The 19853-nt window shown below is 43.5% G+C and overlaps 1 protein-coding gene and 1 non-coding gene across 3 annotated transcripts in view; one reads left to right on the top strand and one right to left on the bottom strand.

The window, feature by feature from the left end:
- Positions 1 to 19343, bottom strand: part of SACM1L (SAC1 like phosphatidylinositide phosphatase) — a 53227-nt gene extending 33884 nt beyond the window's left edge. The window contains exons 1-4 of one of the 2 annotated variants that reach the window (XM_027523424.1): positions 19036 to 19343; positions 4555 to 4652; positions 1855 to 1929; positions 452 to 579 (exon numbers count right to left, since the gene is read on the bottom strand). In XM_027523424.1, coding sequence (XP_027379225.1) covers positions 452 to 579; positions 1855 to 1929; positions 4555 to 4652; positions 19036 to 19067 — 333 coding nt within the window. In that variant the 5' untranslated portion in view covers positions 19068 to 19343. Of the gene's footprint in view, positions 1 to 451; positions 580 to 1854; positions 1930 to 4554; positions 4653 to 19035 lie in introns of those variants that run through there. The other variant, XM_027523425.1, reaches the window with a different exon arrangement.
- A 141-nt stretch (positions 19344 to 19484) lies between these two features.
- TRNAR-ACG lies at positions 19485 to 19557 on the top strand. The gene has a single exon. It is a non-coding gene; the product is annotated as a tRNA-Arg (tRNA).
- Positions 19558 to 19853: the final 296 nt, after the last annotated feature.

Below are 19853 nucleotides of genomic sequence, written 5' to 3'. Positions count from 1 at the left end.
TGCTTGTGCTGCTCCCATCATGTACCTTAGGAGCCATCTTTCTGTACCCTGGTGGACTATCACACAGCTAAGCCGGAACCAGTTTCTAACGCTTAAATATGAACTGAAATCTATGTGTTGAGTACATGGGCATTTTCAGTTTGTCCTTTTCTCTTTTATGAAATTTCATATTTTAAGAATTGAGTCAGTTAAAAAAAAAAAAAGAGCAACAACCCAAGAGCAATAAAATATATGAAGGGATATATACACCTCTCCCTGGTCAGGGAACTGGACCCCACATGCCGCAACTAAGAATACGCAAACTGCAACGAGAGATCCCTCATACTGCAACTGAGACAGCCAGATAAATGTATTTTTTTAAACTGCACCAAACGTTCTGTGTTCCACCTCCGTTCCCCACCCATGCCATGGGACTTCTTTGGGTTTTGCAATTACTGTTTCCAGTCCTTACCTGAATATCAGTTAAGTGCAACATCGTCTTCTTATAAGAAAGGACATCAAAATCTGTTGCTTTCCAGATTACATGATTGAAAAATTCACCTATTTTTTTCTTTTTGGTAATGACAATTAGGTAATTACCTGCAAAAAGCAAAGCCAAACCTAGGTAAACAGAAACAAGGCAACTAGAAAGCCAGAAGCAGCGTCCTTTAAACTCCAGAGGCAGGAGTTGTGCTAAATAAAGGACGAGCGCATTTTTAAGGCAATCTTATAATTTATGAATAGAGAGACGAGCATATTATTTAAAAATATTTTTTTGAACGGTCAAATTTTTTCTCAAAAAGGTAAAAGCAAAAGCTTTTGGTAACCAGAGTAGTGATCCTTGCAGATGGAAAATAAGAGACAGAAAACACCTCTCTCTCTCTCTCCGCCCTAAGCATACATGCCTCTGCTAATGCATTTCCCAACGTGTAGCTTGAGGCATCACAGGTCATGAGATTTGGCCAGTGCAGGACAATGTCCCGTCTATACCCCCCACGTCATCCCATTACTCTGAATGGCAGAGAGATGTGCTGGGCAGCATAACTAACTGGTTACTGGTTACACTGGTTACACTCCAAAGATGAGTGGTCAGGAAGCAAGAAGCCATCATAGCACCATGTATAACACACCAGCCCTGATCTTGGCCACCTCCCCTTCCTCCCACAAATAAGCCAGGGAAAGCATTTACCACTAGATTTATTCTTCAGATCTGTTTGGGGCTCTAACAAGTGCCCTCTCTGGAAGTTTTCCTAGGTACACCTCTCTCCTAGAACTTGTCACACTGTACTGTAGTAACTTACCATTTAAATGCCTCCCTCATTTGACTGTAAACTGCAGGACAAAAGGGACCTGCACCTTTTACAACAGCATTCAGCATTTTATAGATATAACAGCATTCAGTTATATTCAGCATATAACTATATGCCTGAAACAATAGGAACTTTTTAAAAGTATGAAATAAAATTTAAATTCGAAAAATCACTCTTCTAATAACTAGAACCAGGTAACATTCTCTAACATGCTCTATGTCATAATCAACCCCAGTAAGAAGCTGAAGGTAGAGAATACTCTGGTTCATCAATGCATTAAAATTTTTGTGTAAATACTCTTAGAATTTATGAAAAATCTCTAGCAGACTAGAGATTTCAACTCCAGTTGAATAAAACCAGAATCAAAAGTTTAAAAAAAAAAGAACCTCAGGCTTATAAATTTAACCACTTGCTACTAGGGGTAGATTACTTTTAGAAATTAAGGACAAATACCTAAACTACAGATTCATTGCTTCAAGTAAGATATAAAGTGTGTCTCCATCTTTATACTCTAGTAGGGTCGATTTAATTACTGTTTTTCCCCACTTTAACTCATTTTTCTTACCTGCCACCAGATGGATTGTGCCCAGTATACCAAATATTGGTCTCGTAACCGCTGAAGGAGGAATATCTTTCTTGACTTTAAAGAAAAAAGTAAAGGAAAAAAGAAAACTCACTGAGAAAAAGCTCAGCAACAGAAAAAGAAATTTAGTTTCATTTCAATGGTTACTTCAACTAAATCAGTATGCGTGCTTTGTTCTAAGAAAGCGATATTCCTTCATTAGTGCTAGACCTCCATTTTGGCAAAATATAAAATAAAGATGTCCATGTTACATCACAAAGGTCTCTGCCTGGTCTAGAATATGGTGCCAAAAGTAACATGCTTCAATAACCTCACTATGTAAATTATGGATTAGTTCCAACGGCAATTTTCAAATCATTTATTCAGCCTCTTGTCAGAAACCCAATCTGTCCCTTTAAGAGAATTAGAAAGTAAATGGAGATTGAGATGAGATTTTAATTTCAACATGCAACAAACGGAATATAAAACAGGACTCTGGTGATCCTAAGAATGTGGGAAGTGGGGGCAAAGACCCAAGAGAGGAAGGAGGCAAGACAAGCCTCCTCTTGGTGCCTAAGAGCTGACACAAGCACCCAGGGAGGCCGTGATTTATCAGCAATGCCTTCATGAGTGAAGAGAGCCTTAGATTCAAGGTTCATTTCACAACTGTTAAACTTTAAGCCAATGTGCTACACAAAACATACTTTGTAGAACTGCAGTTTAGGGAATAATGGAAAAAAAGAGGGAAAGTAGGGTCTCCTAGTCAAAGAAGAGTGTTTTGGTACATCCATAGAAACTCTGCTTCCTCTGAGTAACAATGTACAGTGGGAGATTAAAGGCTCTGAGAAGGCCTACGGTAAAAGAAAGCTGCTCCATGGTTGAATTCAAAGTTTTCCAAATTTACACAGCTATAAAGTGTTTCTTTCAGTCACATTTTAATTATCGTCCATTGTGAAACACTGCTGTCTCGTTTCTTTACGACAGTCCTGTAATTCTAAAATTTACTTTTCTCTCAATAATTCAATTTACTTAGTAATGCTATGCCATAGCTAACTACCATGAAAAATGGGAATACCAGTGCAGTAAAAAGCTCAGAGAAAACTCTGAACATATTGAGATATCTGATAAACTTAAATGTACTACTGATAGAACTGTAAGTTATAATAACTAGAGTGTAACAGCAAGGGAAGGAAGAGTGTCAGTCACTCAGTCATGTCCGACTCTCTGCGGCCCCACGGACTTCAGCCCACGCTCCTCTGTCCGTGGAATTCTCCAAGCAAGAATACTAGAGTGGGTAGTCATTCCCTTCTCCAGGGGAATCTTCCTGACCTAAGGATTGAACCCAGGTCTCCTGCATGGCAGGCAGATGCTTTACCATCTGAGCCACCAGGGTGATAATTTCTAGGACTATGATAATTTTTCATGGAAGAAAAAAAAAAACTCCTCTTTCTGTGGCAATGGTCTGCATTCCCGGTGGTAAAAGGAAACTGGCAGAGAAACTGGGATCGACAGGCTCTCATCACCACTGGCTTAAGGTCAAAGCATCTCTTCATGTGTCTTCCGATGACCACTAACATTCTTACATCCACACTATTCAAGACCTTTAGCTTGGTCCACTCAAATGGGTCAGCAATCGCTACTTCAAATAAAATGTCACTGACAGGTCAGAAGAGTAACTGAAAATACATCTACACTAAAGCTTTTATAAGACACTAGGTTGTATCAATGTGGTATAAAGTTTGGGGACTAAAGTTTAGAAGTAAACTAACAGTGTGATAAAACCAGTCAGCCATTCTGAGAGAGCAGCCACCAAGCAAGTCATAGGAAACGCCACATCACCAAACTAAAACACCCATCACTCCACTGGTCAAACGGAAAGTTATACACAGTCCTTAAGGAGAACAAGCAGATACCCAAGAACACAGACTTAGAGTCCTGTCTTACACTTTAGTGCCCTATGCAAAATATGTTCATGTCTCACTTTATCCATTCAAAGGATAGTTACTATTTACCGAAGTGACATATGACATTCAAATGTGATTCTCACATGGCACACTGATTTGTCACTGAAATTATTTCACATTAGTCAGAAATCAGTGTTCCACACAATTGAACAACAAGTTGTTTTTCACACCCAAGAGAAGCAAAACCAAAATACAGATAGATTAGATAAACCATTCTGCCTAAAACATAAGTTTTAGTGATATATATATAATTTTTCATTTATTAAATTAATAAATGAAATTTATTATATAATTTATATAATTATATAAATTATAATTTATATAAATTAAATTATCCTCGTAATCATGAATATTTTCAAAAACAAAGCGGTTGTTAAAATTCCACACATTTTATGCTACAACAACTTTCTCACACTCTATAGTTATAGTTAGTTAGAGTTAGAGTTAGAGTTAGAGAGGAACATTAACATATCAACAAAATCAATCCTGTTATCGGTACCATTGAGAAAACAAATAAAGAAATAATTAAGTTTTTAAACCCTTATGAACAGTAAAATGCTAAAAATTTCAAGAAAAAGCATAAAATCAAGGCACAAAAATCAACTGAGGTAGTAAGAATTAAATTTTTTCTAAGAAGGCACTCAGATCCACACACCGACACAGATCTCGCCAGTTTAACTGCTACTGTAGCTGAGGTGTAAACTCTTTCAGGACACTTATAACCCTGGCCATGAAATACCTGAGAGCGTAACTTCTGTGGACACGCGGTCGATGATAAGTACATCATCTGCTCCGTCATCACAAGCTTCCACATAAAATTTTTCAGGGGTGACATGCCTAAGAAGAAGTTCAAAACCATAAATAACTGAAGGAAATAATATGAACACTTCCCCAAAACCTACTGCAACAATGTAGTTCAACTTGGCATCACTTCCCCAGCTTTAACAGAAAGCTGTTATGCTCTTCTTATGTGTTCACTGCAACTCTTATGGCTTAATTTAACGCTGATAAGGTTCTAATCTGCTCTGACACCACTGTGACTTAGAGAAGACAATCATGCTAGAATCTAATTTAGAGTCAGCAGGGTGCAGAGGGAATGCAGCACAGCAGTCAGGAGCACGGCCTATGGGACCAGACTCACTGTGCTGTGTGAACTTGGGCACGTTCCTTCTCCTCTCTGTTCTTCAGTCCCCTTATCCACAAAATAAGGATACCACCAGACTCATGAAATAGCACTGCTGTGAGGACGGAAAGAGCTACCCACTGAGTAACTTTCAGAACACTTGATACACAGTAACCAAGACGTGTTAGCCAAAAATACTAAGAAACACATTTCCAGGAAATTGCTTAAAATAAACTTTAACATTTTGGTATTTTGTTAGAATGCCACCTATAATGTTCTTGGGGGGAAGACAGACATTCTGCAAAATAAAAAATAGGGTAAAATCAGGGTTGGGAAAGAGTACTCAAAATGCATGCAACTTTTTAATCTGAGTTCAACAAAAATGAACAGTTGGATCTTTGAGAGAGAAACTGGGTAACTTCAGCAAGCAACTGAGCATGGTTCAGGAAATAATTATCAACAAAAACAACACAGTGAAAATCAAGATTTGCATGCACTAACAATGGAGATTGAGGCTGTTGTTAAGGTGGTGTGTGTATTAATCACGTCTGACTCTTTGCGACCCCATGGAGTGTAGCCTGCCAGGCTCCTCTGCCCATGGGCTCTTCAAGCAAGAATACTGGAGTGGGTTGCCATGTCCTTCTCCATGGGATTTTCTCAATCCAGGGGTTGAACCTGTATCTCCTGTGTCTCCTGCACTGCACCTGGGAAGCCCACTGGGTTTATTATAATATTATTAAGACAGATAATAATAAACCATGGCCTCAGACAGTTGGAGTATAAAATGAAGAAGGGCAAAGGTTAACAGAGTTTTGCCTAGAAAACACACTGGTCATAGCAAACACCCTTTTCCAAAAACACAAGAGAAGACTCTACACATGGACATCACCAGATGTAATTAGCCCCAACTTTGCTCATTATTCTTGAGAGTCCCTTGGACTGCCAGGAGATCCAACCAGTCCATTCTGAAGGAGATCAGTCCTGGGTGTTCTCTGGAAGGACTGATGCTGAAGTTGAAACTCCAATACTTTGGCCACCTCATGCAGAGTTGACTCATTGGAAAAGACTCTGATGCTGGGAGGGATTGGGGGCAGGAGAAGGGGACGACAGAGGATGAGATGGCTGGATGGCATCACTAACTCGATGGATGTGAATTTGAGTGAACTCCGGAAGTTGGTGATGGACAGGGAGGCCTGGCATGCTGCGATTCATGGGGTTGCAAAGAGTCGGACATGACTGAGACCGAACTGAACTGAACTGAGTAATGCTGGCCAAGTTAGGAGTGCTACCTCAGCCAGGCCTTGTTAGGTACTAGAGGTACAAAGTCCCCGGATCACAGAGCTTACATGGCAATGGGAAAGACAATACACATGGAAGTGATTCAATGATTTCAGATGGTGATCTGAACTATAAGAAAATAAAGGGGCCTCCGGTTCAAGAAGGTAGAGTAGAAGGACATGTGTTCATCTCATCCTGCGAGAACACCAAAATCACAACAATCTGTTGAACGACCATCAACAGGAGGACGCTGATGCTGCTACTGCTGCTAAGTCGCTTCAGTCGTGTCCGACTCTGTGTGACCCCATAGCCGGCAGCCCACCAGGCTCCACCATCGCTGGAACCTACCAAAAATGATACTCCATGGCCAAAGACAAAGGAAAAACCACAGCAAGACAGCAGGAGGAGCACAATCACGATAAAATCAAATCCCATACCCGCTGGGTGGGTGACCTACAAACTGGAGAACGATACCAAAGAAGTTTCCCCACTGCTGTGAAGGTTCAGAACCCCATGTCAGGCTTCCCGGCCTGGGGAACCAATGGAGGGACCAGGAGTCCCCAGGGAATGTGACCCTGAGGCCAGCAGGATTTGATCACAGGACTTCCACAGGCCTGGGGGATGTAGACGCCAGTCGTGGAGGGCACAGACAAAACCGTGTGTGCACCAAAACTCAGAGGAGAGAAGCGCAGACCCCACAGGAGTCTGAACGAAAACCACCTGCTAGTGTTGGAGGGTCTCCTGCGGAGGCGGGTCCGCAGGGGCTCCCCACAGGGACGGGGCACAGCAGCAGCAGGCCCGGAAGGCCCCCTTGGTGTAAGCGCTCTTGGAGGTCACCAGTAACCCTGCCACAGAGCCTGCAGACCCCGGGGCTGGGTCACCTCAGGCCAAACAACTACCAGGGAGGGCGTGCAAGCCCACCCCTCAGCAGGTAACTGGATTAAAGCTTTACTGCGCAAGGCCCTGCCCTCCAGAGCAAGACCCAGTTTTTCCCACCACCAGTCCCTCCCATCTGGAATCTTACACAAGCCTCTTAGCTTCTTCCATCAGGGGGCAGAAAGAAGAAGCTAGAAGTGGCTTCTTGCTACAGCGGCTGAAAGAAAAAACGTATTACAGAAAGTTAATCAGGATGAAAAGCAAAGTTATGTCCCAGAGGAAGGGACAATATAAAACCCCAGAAAAACAACTAAATGAAGTAGAGATAGGAAACCTTTCAGAAAAAGAATTCAGAGTAATGATAGTGAAGATGATCCAGGACCTAGGAAAAACAATGAAGAAGATTCAAGAAATGTTTACCAAAGACATACAAGAACTAAAGAACAAACAGAGATGAATAATAAACACACTAGAAGGAATCAATAGCAGAACAGTTGAGGCAGAAGAACAGATAAATGGCCTGAAGGCCAGAATGGTGGAAATCACTGCCACAGAAGAGAATACGGAGAAAAGAAAGAAAAGAAATGAAAACAGCCTCAGAGACCTCTAGAACAACAGTAAATGCACCAACATTAGTATTAGAGGGGTCCCAGGAGGAGAAGAGAAAGAGAGAAAGGACTTGAGCAGAGAGTCCCAGACAGGATAAACCCAAGGAGGAACACACTGAGATACACAGTAATGAAACGGACAAAGATTAAAGACAGATAAAATATTAAAAGCAACAAGGGAAAAATAACATATAAAGGAATTCCCATCGGGCTACAAGCCAGAAACTCTACAAGCCAGAAGGGAATGGCACCATATGTTTAAAATGATGAAAGGGAGGACTCTACAACCAAGAATACTCTACCCAGCAAGACTCTCCCTCAGAGTGGACAGAGAAATCAAAAGCTTTCCAGACAAGCCAAAGAGAAGAGAGTTCAGCACCACCAATCCAGCTTTACAACAAATGCTAGAGGAACTTCTCTAGGCAGGAAATACAAGAGAAGGAAAAGACCCACAGAAAGTAAACCCAAAACAATTAAGAAATGGTAATAAGATCTTATACGTTGGTAATTACCTTAAATGTAAATGTATTAAATGCACCAACCAAGACATTGACTGGATGAGTGGAAATGAGCACGTATGCACTTTCACTTACCACACTCTGCTCGACCCTCCAATTGTATATAATTATTTTATATTGTTTAATTATGTTTCCATTATGGCTTGCAACTGTAATGAACTTTTATTTTTTGTTTTTTTTTGAACTTTTATTTTTTGTCTGGCTATTGATTGTGAAAACTGACAAACATCTTTCACTATTGTAATTATGTAACTATTACTCACTTAATACCAGTGCATCATGATTGGTCAACAGAAAAATAACAGAACTCTGTATCACCAAAACTACAACTTAATAGAAAAAACTGTAGTCACTTTTCAAAATCCAGGTGCATATCAGAATTACCTTGAAATTTTTTGAAAAATACAAATGCCCAGGTATTGCTCTTTTTCTCCAGAGATGTTTCTAATGAGCAGTCATGTTTAAAAACAACTGGACTATATGATGATCTTTTACTTTTAAAGATCTAGTTTCACTTTTTCTATTTCATATTTAGTACTCCCATTTCATTTATTCTCCAATGTCTCCATCTCCTTTTTTCAAGTTCTTCCTCAAGCCTTTGTCAAGCACAGTAGAAAAACTTTTGTATACATATATATAAATATGTATAATATATATTAGAAAACTTATGAATTTTTGCCTAATTAGAAATCTATAACCTTCTGATTACACTTGTTTGACTTAGTATGAATAGAATGCTAGATTTCTAATAAAAAAAAAAAGATACGTAACAAGCAATGAAAGTTTACACAGAGCACAGGGAACCATAGTTGATATCTTGTTACAACCTATAATGGAAAATAATTTCAAAAATAATATGTGTACATGTATAACTGAACCACTTTGCTGCACACTGGAAACAATGTAAGTCAACGATACTTCAGTGAAATATATATATTAAGAAAAAAAAAGAGCTGCAGAATAGGAGAGCATAGAAAGGAAGAACGGGGAGAGGAAGAGGGGGGTATAATCCAGGACGCTCAACATCCGCGGAGCAGGAACTTCAGGACAGCAGACAAGAAAAAAAAGAAATCAAAGAAATAATGCACAAAGAAACCTCAAACCAAAGGACAAGTTTCCAGATGTAAAAGGCCCACCAAACAAACATGGAAAGCGTCCACACATGTGCGTGCGTGCGCACATACACACACACACACACACAGGCACTTTAAGGGTAAAACTTCAGAACACCACACAGATACAATCCTAAAGTTTCTAGGAAAAAAAAAGAAAACAGCCAAAAAAGTAAGAGAAAGAAGTACTGAAATATTCAACAGACAAACTACTGGATTACTCAAGAGCAACACATTCTGGACTATTCAACAGCAAGGTCTTCAATTCTAAAGCATAATAAAATCCTAGCGGAGAATTCAATACTTAGCCACAGTATCATATAAAAGTACCTGAGGACAAAATGGAAACATCTGCAGATGTGCAACATCTGAAAAGATACTTCTCTTTCACTCTTTCTGAGAAAGAAGGAAAAGCTCTTTCATCAAAATGGAGTAAATCAACATAGTTAGAATCCAGAACAAGAGAGAGGTAAAAGAAATTGTCGAGATGATGGTAAAGGGAGGGTCCAGGACAACAGCTTACACAAGAGGCCTAAGGAACAGCCAGTCAGATTAAAGCCGAAAGGACAGGGCTCCCGGAGGCGAGACTCAGAGAAGGAGATGAATCGACAGCTACCTGACCTCCCTGAGAAGTTTTACTGCTGTCCCAGAAACTGAAGATTTATTAACAATAAGGACATAAAGAAAAGCCAAGCAAATAAAATACAGGCACTTTTTTAAAAAAGCTTATTCTGTACTGGGGTCTAGCCCATTAACAAACAACGTGGTGGTGGTTCCAGGTGAACAGCCTACACAGCCATGTATCCATCCCCCCAGCCCCTCTCCCATCCAGGATGCGCAACAGAGAGCAGAGTTCCACCTGCCTCCTTGTTAGTCATCCATTTGCAATACAGCAGTGTGCACATGCCCACCAAAAAAGACACTTTCTAATTCAAGGAAAAACAAAGCGTTTTTATAAGCAAATGTAATATTATAATATGCTGTTGATGTCCTTTGAGTCAATCCTATGCAACCATAATAATGTGAGCACTAAATTACTTCATTGAGAGAAGAGAAAGGTACAAAAACTGAATTCCCATTTTTTGAAGCAAAAAGTCATCATATGACTAAAAGTGAAAAAAAAATCAGGAAATGGCACTATAAGCATGTTGTTAACAAGTGCGGAGCAAAGGATCAGAGGAAACTGCATAAAAACATGAAAGCTGATCTCAGGGACAGTGGAGCTTGGGAGTGCGGAAGAGTGCTCTTTTATAATAAGCTTTGCTCGTTTTAAACCGTACACTTGATTTAGATTACAATGAAAATTAAGTTTTAAAAGGTGTTAAAAGAACAAAAACAAAAATAAGAGTAACTGCAGATCAAGCTAAAAAAGAGTTCCATCTAGCCCAAGGGCTCTGGGACCTTTGCTGAATCTAAGTTACTCCTGGTGCTGCCAGCAGGCTGCTCTGATCAGTGTCATTGAAAAGTTTACGAATTGGAAAAATGAAGATATGAACAGTGACTGCTACCTAATCAACATTTCTAAGCAGAGTAATTATAAGTAACAGCTCAGAAGCCAACTAATTATAACAGCAAGTATCATTCCAACTCGTATCTTGGTTAGTCCCTAGGTCCTCTCAGACTCTTTTCGATCCCATGGACTATAACCCGCCAGGCTCCTCTGTCCATGGGATTTCCCAGGCAAGAATACTGGAGTGGGCTGCCGTTGCCTACTCCAGGGGCTCTTCCCAACCCAGCGATCGAACCCACTTCTCTTATGTCTCCTGCACTGGTAGGCGGGTTCTTTACCCCCAGTGCCACCTGGGACGCTCTTCTGCAGTTATGCTATAACCAATAACAGGAGAAAGAAGAATTGGGTTTTCTCTGATTAGAAGCTCTACAAACTATCACTAAAGCCAAGCCAAGTTCTGCCTGGAGTTTTTCCAAAATTAACATCAACAGGCTACACCAAGTACTCAATGGCGTAAGTACACAGAAACTAAGAACACTCAGTGATGAACAAATACAAGCAAGGACTTCCCTTGTGGGCCAGTGGTTAAGACTTCCTGTTCCCAACGCAGAGGGTATGGATTCCATCCCTGGTTTGAGGAACTTAAGATCTCACATGCCCCTCTCTGTGGCAAAAAAAAAAAATCCTAAGATAAAAATAAAGATTGATTCTCTGGTTTGCATGTGTGTGTGTGTGTAAAATTTTCTTCCTGTTGCAAAAGAGAAAATACCGGCCCTCAACTATGTGATGTTTTTTTCAAATTACTTATCTTACAAGGTAGATTTTAGAAGTTAAAGAAATTCCCTGTGAAAAGATTATTTGATCATTAACTATGCTGTTGATATCAAATCTCTAAAGTTCAAAGTAATATCGCATACTAAAATAAACTGGTGAGGTCATAAGAATCCAGGAGGGATTAACAATTCTAACTCGACAGGAATACTACCTGGTGTCTTTCAAGACAGCGGATTTGACATCAACCCAGAGTTCTGGCTTCTGTTAAGATGACAGTTTTTGGAAGATACATCAAAATAGGCCCAAGCTTGCACTCTCTCTTCTTGATCCCAGAGACCATGGACTTCAAAGCCCATTAGGTTTTAAAAATAAAGGGCTGTGAGGCCCATGGAGATGGGTGGCCAAGATGGCAAAGGTAGGAAGATTGTGAGCTCGCCTCCTCCCACAGGCACGCCAACATCACATTTCCAGAGCAACTACCGACGAGACAAACGATAGACCAGCAGAAGAGATCCTCTACGACTACAGACCCAAAGAAGGAACCACACAAGACGGGCAGCAGGGAGGAGACGCAGGGTAGGTGCGTCCATACCCCTGGTAGGTGACCCCCAAAGGGAGGGTAACTCAACTGCAGAGGCTCTCCCCAAGGCGCGAGGGCTCCAGCCCCACATGGAGTGGGCGCTCCAGTTGGGTGCTCCTTCACTGGGAAGATCAGCCCCTACAGCGTTTCACTTCGAAGGCCAGTGGGCCTTACTTTCAGGACAGCCAGAGGGCTGTGGGAAATAGATTCCACTCTTAAAGGGCGCACACAGAATCTCACATGCTCCAGGACAGAAGCAATCATTTGAAAGGAGCCTGGGTCAGACTCACCCGCTGACCCCAGAGGGAGAAGGATGCTGGCAGACGTCTTTCCCTCTATCATACGGGCACTGGCAAGTGCCACTCTGGAATCCTCTTAGCTTATTAGCACAAGGACCTCGCCCCACTAGCTGTCTAGCCTGGCCTGACTCCACAAGCGTCAGTACTGGGGCACCTCAGGCCAAGCAACTGGCCAGGCAGAGATACAGCCCACCTACCCACCAGCAGACATGCTGTCTTAAGACCCCTGAGTCCACAGCTGCCCCATGACCCAGCCCTGTACACCAAAGGGCAAGGGATCAGCCCTAGACACCAGGGTCCCGGGACTAGCCCCAGGATCTCCAGGACCCTGCAGCCAGAGGCCCTGGGACCCAGCTCCACCCACCAGTGGGCTGGCACCACCCCTGGGGCCCCCTAAGTCCCTGCCCCACAGTTCAGTGGGCAGACAACAGCTCCAGGAGCACTGAAGCCCTACAGCCTGCCATACCAGAGCCCAGCCGCACGTTCTGACACCGAGCTCTGCCCACCAGCAGGGCAACTCCGGCTCTGGGCCACCGTGCACTCTGCAGCCAGTGGATACAACCAGGAAAATCACCTACATCCACAATAAGCAGTTAAGGGATATGCAAAACAAGAAGATGTAAAGGATGATGTCAAATGAACACGCGGAGCTGGGGGCGGGGAGGACAGGAGTAAAAGTGCAGGGTGGTGAAAATGCTTTTCACTTAAGAGAGCAGCAGCTTAAAATAATGATAGACAGAGACTTCTATATATAAACCTCGCAGTAACCACAAACCAAAAATCTGTAACAGATACACACACGTGTGTGCGCACGCACGCACACAGACACACACAAGACTTCTTCCAAGTGCACAAGGAACATTGTCCAGGACAGTGTGTTGGGAAAACTGTGGACAGCTACATGTAAAAGAACTAAACCGTTCTCTCACACCATGGACAAAAGTGAATGCCAAGTGGATTAAAGATTTAAATGTAAGATCTGAAGACATAAAATTTCTAGAAGAAAACACAGGCAGAATGCTTTTTGACATCCATCTCAGTAATTTTTTTTTTTGATATGTCTCCGCAGGCAAAGGAAACAAAATAAAAAATAAACAAATGTAACTACATCAAATTAAAAAGCTTTTGCACAGTGAAGGAAACTATGAACAAAAGGTAGCCTACTGAACGGGAGAAGTTATATGCAAATGATATATACGATATAAAGAACTCTAACAACTCAAGAGAAAAAAAAACAAACAACCTGATTAAAAAATGGGGCAGAGGATGTGAACAGACATCTTTCCAAGAAGATATTCAGATGGCCAATACGCACATGAAGAGGTGCTCAACGTCACTAATCATGAAGGAAAAGGCAATCAAAACCACAACGAGACACCGTCTCTCACCTGTCAGCCGGCTACTATCAAAAAGACAACAGAGAACAAGTACTGGCGAGAACGTGGAGAAAACGGAACGCTTGTGCCCTGGTGATAAGTTAGTGCTGCTGCTGCTGCTGCTCAGTCGTGTCCGACTCTGTGTGACCCCAGAGACGGCAGCCCACCAGGCTCCGCTGTCCCTGGGATTCTCCAGGCAAGAACACTGGAGTGGGTTGCCATTTCCTTCTCCAATGCATGAAAGTGAAAAGTGAAAGTGAAGTCGCTCAGTCCTGTCTGACTCCTCGAGACCCCATGGACTGCAGCCTACCAGGCTCCTCCGTCCATGGGATTTTCCAGGCCAGAGTACTGGAGTGGGGTGCCACTGCCTTCTCTGATAAATTAGTGCAGTCACTTTAAAAAAGAGAAGGGAGGTTCCTCAAAAAATTAAAAACAGAAATACCATATGATCCAGCAAGTCCATTCCTGGGTATTTAAGTGAAGAAAACAAAGACAGTAATTAGAAAAGATAAATGCATTCCTACATTCAATACAACATTATTTACAAAAGCCAAGATAGGGAAACAATCCAAGTGCTCGTCAATAGAGAAATGGATAAAGATGATGTGTTTTATACACACACACACACACACACGATGGACTATTACTCAGCCAGAGCAAAAGAGCGAAATCTTGCCATTGTAACAACCAATGAACTAAAAGGGTATTATGGTAAGTGAAATGAGTCAGAACGAGAAAGGCAAAATCTGTACGACTTCAGCTGTATGCAGATTCTAAAAGACAAAGCAAGTGAACAAACCTAACGGAACAGAAGCAGAATCACAGATGGAGAGACCGGGGTGTTGCGGGGGTGGGGGGGTGCAAGATTGGAGGGAGAAGAGGGAAGAAAGGAACACGTGAGGGACATTAACAGGTACAAACTTCTAGTCAGAAAATAAATGAGTCAAGGGTATGAAGTGCACCAGGTGGGAATACAGTCAATAGTTACTAATATCTCTGACGATGAAATAGCATAACCAGACTTATACACTATGAAAAGCACAAAAAGCAAATCATTATGCTGCGTACCAGAAACTAACATAGTGTTGTAGGTCAATTATACTTCAAAAACAAGCTCATAAAAGAGAGATCGGATTTGTGGTTCTCGGAGGCCACAGGGGGAGGCAGAACTGGATGAAGGCACAGGGAGAGAGACGTGTGAAAGGTCTGAATGCTCACCGTACTGGACAGACTACCGGCGCCGTCAGCACAGACTAGCCCGGTCTACGTCTGTTCTCAGGGTTCTAGCGCCTCTGCCCTGGTTGACCTCACAGCTATGACCATTTTTTGAAAAAGAAAGGCCACTTCTTAACTGAGGAAACAGTGTTTCTTTAGATATAAGCTGCAGCCTGATTCACTTGCTAGATTTCCTGCCTTACACATTTTTCACCTGACACTGTAAAAGGAAAAAGCACCTTTCAATGTTTCCAATAATGGATTTCTGTTGTTAACTGTCTTGTAATTTCAGATTTCTCAGTTTGACATCAAGCTTACATAAATGATTTAAATGAAATAGGGTACTCAGAACTGCCTGGATGTTAAAGTTACATAAATTTCAAGTTCCAAACAAATCAATGTTATTTTCTACGTGTTCAAATTAAAATTGCACATGTCCATTATCTCCAATAGTGAGTAACTCATTTCCACACCACCCCAGGACTAAGAGGAGAGCAGACTGGTAAGAGAAGAAAAGGTAGCACGCAGTGAGCAGCGCAGTGTGATGGGAAGACCAGCGGACTCTGGGCCTGCCGCGTCCACGGCCAGCTCTGCCACCGCTGGGCTGGGTGACCTACCCGGGGGCCAAGGGCACTGTCCTCCCTGTCCTCCACAATGACAGAGAATACACGTCAGCCTAGATGTCACAGAGGCACTGGAAAGATAACACCATTCAAGAAATGACTTAAGTTGCTGCTGTTACATCATACACTCCAGATCACCCCAGACTGTGACCGTTTTGAAGTGCTAGTACTAGAAGGCAGCACCGCAGAAAAGCGCTACTTTCTATACTAGGAAGTTCTTTCATTTACTCAGGCGCTCCACTGAGGGCCTGCCGTGCACCAGGCTTTATGCTAGGTACTGAGGAGGACCAGAGAAGAAATGAACATTCAGATGTTTCTAGTATGTTCTACATACTTGTAACCCGGCTGGAGAAACAAAGTGTACATAATGATTTCATCGTTTCTAGACGGCAAAGTGAGCACCACAAGCAGTGCTATGGAGCAGTCATTCTGTCAGTCCTCCTGCCCATTAGACCCTAAGTACACTGTTAACGAATCCTAAGAGACAGACGTGCAAACCCATATGGACATCTGGGGTCTGGTCCCTGTGAGAGCAGACTGTTACAGGAGCCCAGTGAAGAGACAGATACGGGGGGAAAGCTTCACAGAGAAGAGGAGTTACCTGTTAAGCATGCTGGTTTTGTCTACACTCTGTCAACCCTTACAATAATGATACTGTGAGGTAGAAACCTTCCCGTTTTACAGATTAAATCCCATTCAGAGAGAGTAAGTAACAGGGTCAGGACACAAAGCGGCAAGGGAATATAAGTCTGCTATGACTGAAATAGCTTGCACTCGCTCAGCTCTACCACAAATGTGATCAGCATGTAAAGAGGGGAGAGAGGAAGAAGCCCTTCTGGATACGAAGATCAAAATAAGACCAACCTGGAAGTAAAAAGAGGGTGGCCAAGGCTGGCGAAATGAGAAACAAAAGGCATTGAGCAGTTATGGGAAATAAGGTCAGAGGACAGACTGTGGAGAGGCAAGAACACAGGTGGCTGAGAAACCTGGGCTTAATCCTATGGGTCAATAAAATGGAACTGGAGACTGTAAGCAGGAGAGTAGAGGATGAAACGCAGGCCTTAGGAAGGTGAACGTCTTATGACACAGATGGGCTGGGAAAAAATGTACGGCATAACGAAGGACAAATTTTAAAATCCCAAGCACTTCAATATTTAAATAAAGCCAGTAACAATACTTCCATTATAAAATAACCATACTATCTCTTGCACAAATCTCTTAAAACACATTTCTAGGCACTTTAGAAAATGACCATTGTGTCCCACTAATTCTTACGTGGGTCAGAAACTACTTCTGCCTCCAATGCATCAAAAAAACAAAAACCAAAAAAAAAACCCCCTCAGGTCAGAGAGGCCACATTTTAAAACCAAGCCTCAGAGCAGCAAGGGCAAAACAGAAGAAATAAGAGCAGGCTCCAACACACACACTCCCTGACAAAGAAAAACAAAGTTGTAAAAGAGTTGTATCTATAAAAAAAAAAAGTTGTATCCTCATTTACAGAAGCACTTAGAACTATTTTTTCAGGCAGAAAAAGTTAAGAACTGACAAAGTGGAGCGTGACTTTCATATAACCCCAGATTTGCTTTTTCACCCAAACAAATTTATAGTTTCCACTTCTCACAAAAATCAATACAAAAAAGCATCAGGCTCACCATGTCAGTGCCAAATTTCCTTTCTCTTTTATGTATATGGAGCGCCCTGCCCAACCTTTTTAAGTCTGGAGACTGCATTCAGTGCCTCCTAGGCAGTTATCACTCTAACTCTCAAGTTCTCCATCCCAGTCAACCTTGGCCACAGGAAAATTCGACCTCGTTTCCTAACCTAATGCTGAGCAGCAATCAAGCCAAGGCTCCAAACTGCTTCAACACAATTGACACCTGGTGTAGGATCCCATTAAACCCTTCAGTGACTATCAGGTAGACAATAACCTAATTAGCCAGGACGGCCCACGTGACACTAGTCTGGCCAGTACCAGAGTCAAAGACAGCTCCCTAGACTCAATTAACCAACAAGGATCACCTTGCAAAGGAGAACCAGGCGAGAATGCGTGCAGCTGGGGTTTTCCAAGGGAATTAGAGTCAAGAGACTGGCAAGGTGGAGGGCGGGGAGCGGCTGAGGAAAAAGTAATAGTCTTTTACGCAAAACATCTGACGTGGACATGACCTCACTTTGAATTTTGCAGCCATAACCTTTATCTGAACCTTCCAGAAAGTTAAGTGAGCTTGAGATTCTGTCAGCATAGGAAGTGTTCAAACCACATCTTCTTGTCCTCCTTTCCCTGTAGAGGAAATGTGATATCTCTGCCAAAGTCCGAAGATATTTTAACTTATTTAAGGACAGATAAGCTTCTGGAAAATTACATTTGCTTTTGCTGCCCGACATTCTGAGGTACCAATCACTGGATTTTCAGTCTAGAGGTAAAACATTAAAACACAAAGTGAGTAGAACAAAGTTATTCACAGACAAGCAAAGTGCAAGGGCTGATGGTAAACCCTAAGGGAAATACACGTTACTGCTTTTTAATCCAGGACAAATCTCAAACCCTACAAACACTTAATTCACAACTCTTAACAACCAGAGCCTATTTTCTCAAAGCCTCGAGAGCTTGGCTTTACCGAAAACTCGATCTGCAGAGCCCAAAATTCTCGACAGTAGCCCCTGGCTGTCAACATGGATTTAGCAATCTGCTTTATGCTTGGGCGGCACAATATTTAGAGCCAAGTAGGAAACCCACTCCAGTGTTCTTGCCTGGAGAATTCCAGGGACGGGGGAGCCTGGTGGGCTGCCGTCCCTGGGGTCGCACAGAGTCGGATACGACTGAAGTGACTTAGTAGTAGTAGTAGACTTTTTTAGGACCTTGAGTACTGACTTGTACTTTTAAATTTTTCCTGCAGCCTAAAGACTGGTCGGGAAGGCTTCAATGGCCAGCTAGACCAGGTTTATCCACTTGTGTGTGCGCCTTTAAAATGCTGCCATGGGCCCATGAAACAAGAAAAAAACTTTTTCTCTCCTAAGCAATAAGGATAAATTTAGACGCCACCTCTGCAAAAAAAAATAAAATGGGAAGGAGGGCGCCCAGAGGGCTGCAAGCTAACGCCGAGCCCGGCGAGCAGCTCTGCGCCCCCGCCGCGGGCGCTGAGGCGGAGTCCAGCGGAGAGAGGCTGGCGGGACTGTCAATCCCGGGCCTGTGGCGACTCCGGCAGGGCCCCAGGGGCGGCCGCACCCGGCCAGGAAGGCGGGGAGCGCGCGGGGCTCCCACACCCGGCCCGCCGCCCCAGGCGGGGACTCAGGAAGCTTCCCCGCGGCCGGCGGCCGACACCTGCCCCCCACCGCACCCCGCTGCCCTGCAGGCCCCCTCGGGCAACGGCCGCTGGCCCGCGGAACTCACAGCTTCAGCCGCTCGTAGGTCGTGGCCGCCATCCTGCACCACAGCCTCCCTCCTAGGTTTCCGACCGCGCCGCCCCGCGCCACCTCGGCTCCAGCGATACCGGTCACCCTCCTACAGCGGCCGCAGGTCCCAGCCTCTTCCCACCGCCCCGCCCCGCCAGGCTGAGAGAGAAAACGGGACGCGGCGCTGGACAAACTTCGTGCGCGGGCACTGAGCGCCACAGGCGCACATTCCGACGCGACGCCGTGTGAGGGCGAGGAAGAGCGCGGTGACGTAGCGGCTGAGGATTGGCTGAGCGCGTTGGCTGGGAGAGGCGGAGCCTTGGGAGCTTGCAGACCCGAATCACGCAGAGCCCGGCCGAGCGTCGGAAATGCAGCGCTAATGTCGTGGAGCCTGTCGTTAGGTGCGTAAGGCGTGATCTGCGCTCCAGTGCAAGGCTAACTTGTACAGGGCCAGTGGCGCAATGGATAACGCGTCTGACTACGGATCAGAAGATTCTAGGTTCGACTCCTGGCTGGCTCGAGGTGTACTTTTTGTCGTGTCTGGGCTTGATGTTAACGGGGTGTCCTTAGCAAGGACTCTGGTCAGAAGGGTAAATGTCTCGAATGTTAAGGCTTGTTGTGTTGCTGTTCATTCGCTACATCTTGTCCGACTCTTGGCGACCCTATGGACTGTAGCTGGCCGGTCTCCCTTGTCCTCCGCTATCTCCCGGAGTTTGTTCAAATTTATGTCCATCGAGTCAGTGATATTTCATCCTCTGCTGCCCCCTTGTCCTTTTGCCTTCAGTCTTTCCCAGCATCAGAGTCTTTTCCAGTGAG

The sequence above is a fragment of the Bos indicus x Bos taurus genome, chromosome 22 (assembly GCF_003369695.1).
Source record: "Bos indicus x Bos taurus breed Angus x Brahman F1 hybrid chromosome 22, Bos_hybrid_MaternalHap_v2.0, whole genome shotgun sequence".
Lineage (NCBI taxonomy): Eukaryota > Metazoa > Chordata > Mammalia > Artiodactyla > Bovidae > Bos > Bos indicus x Bos taurus.
Note: the sequence above shows the minus strand (reverse complement) of the source record. Positions and strands in the feature narration are given on the sequence as shown.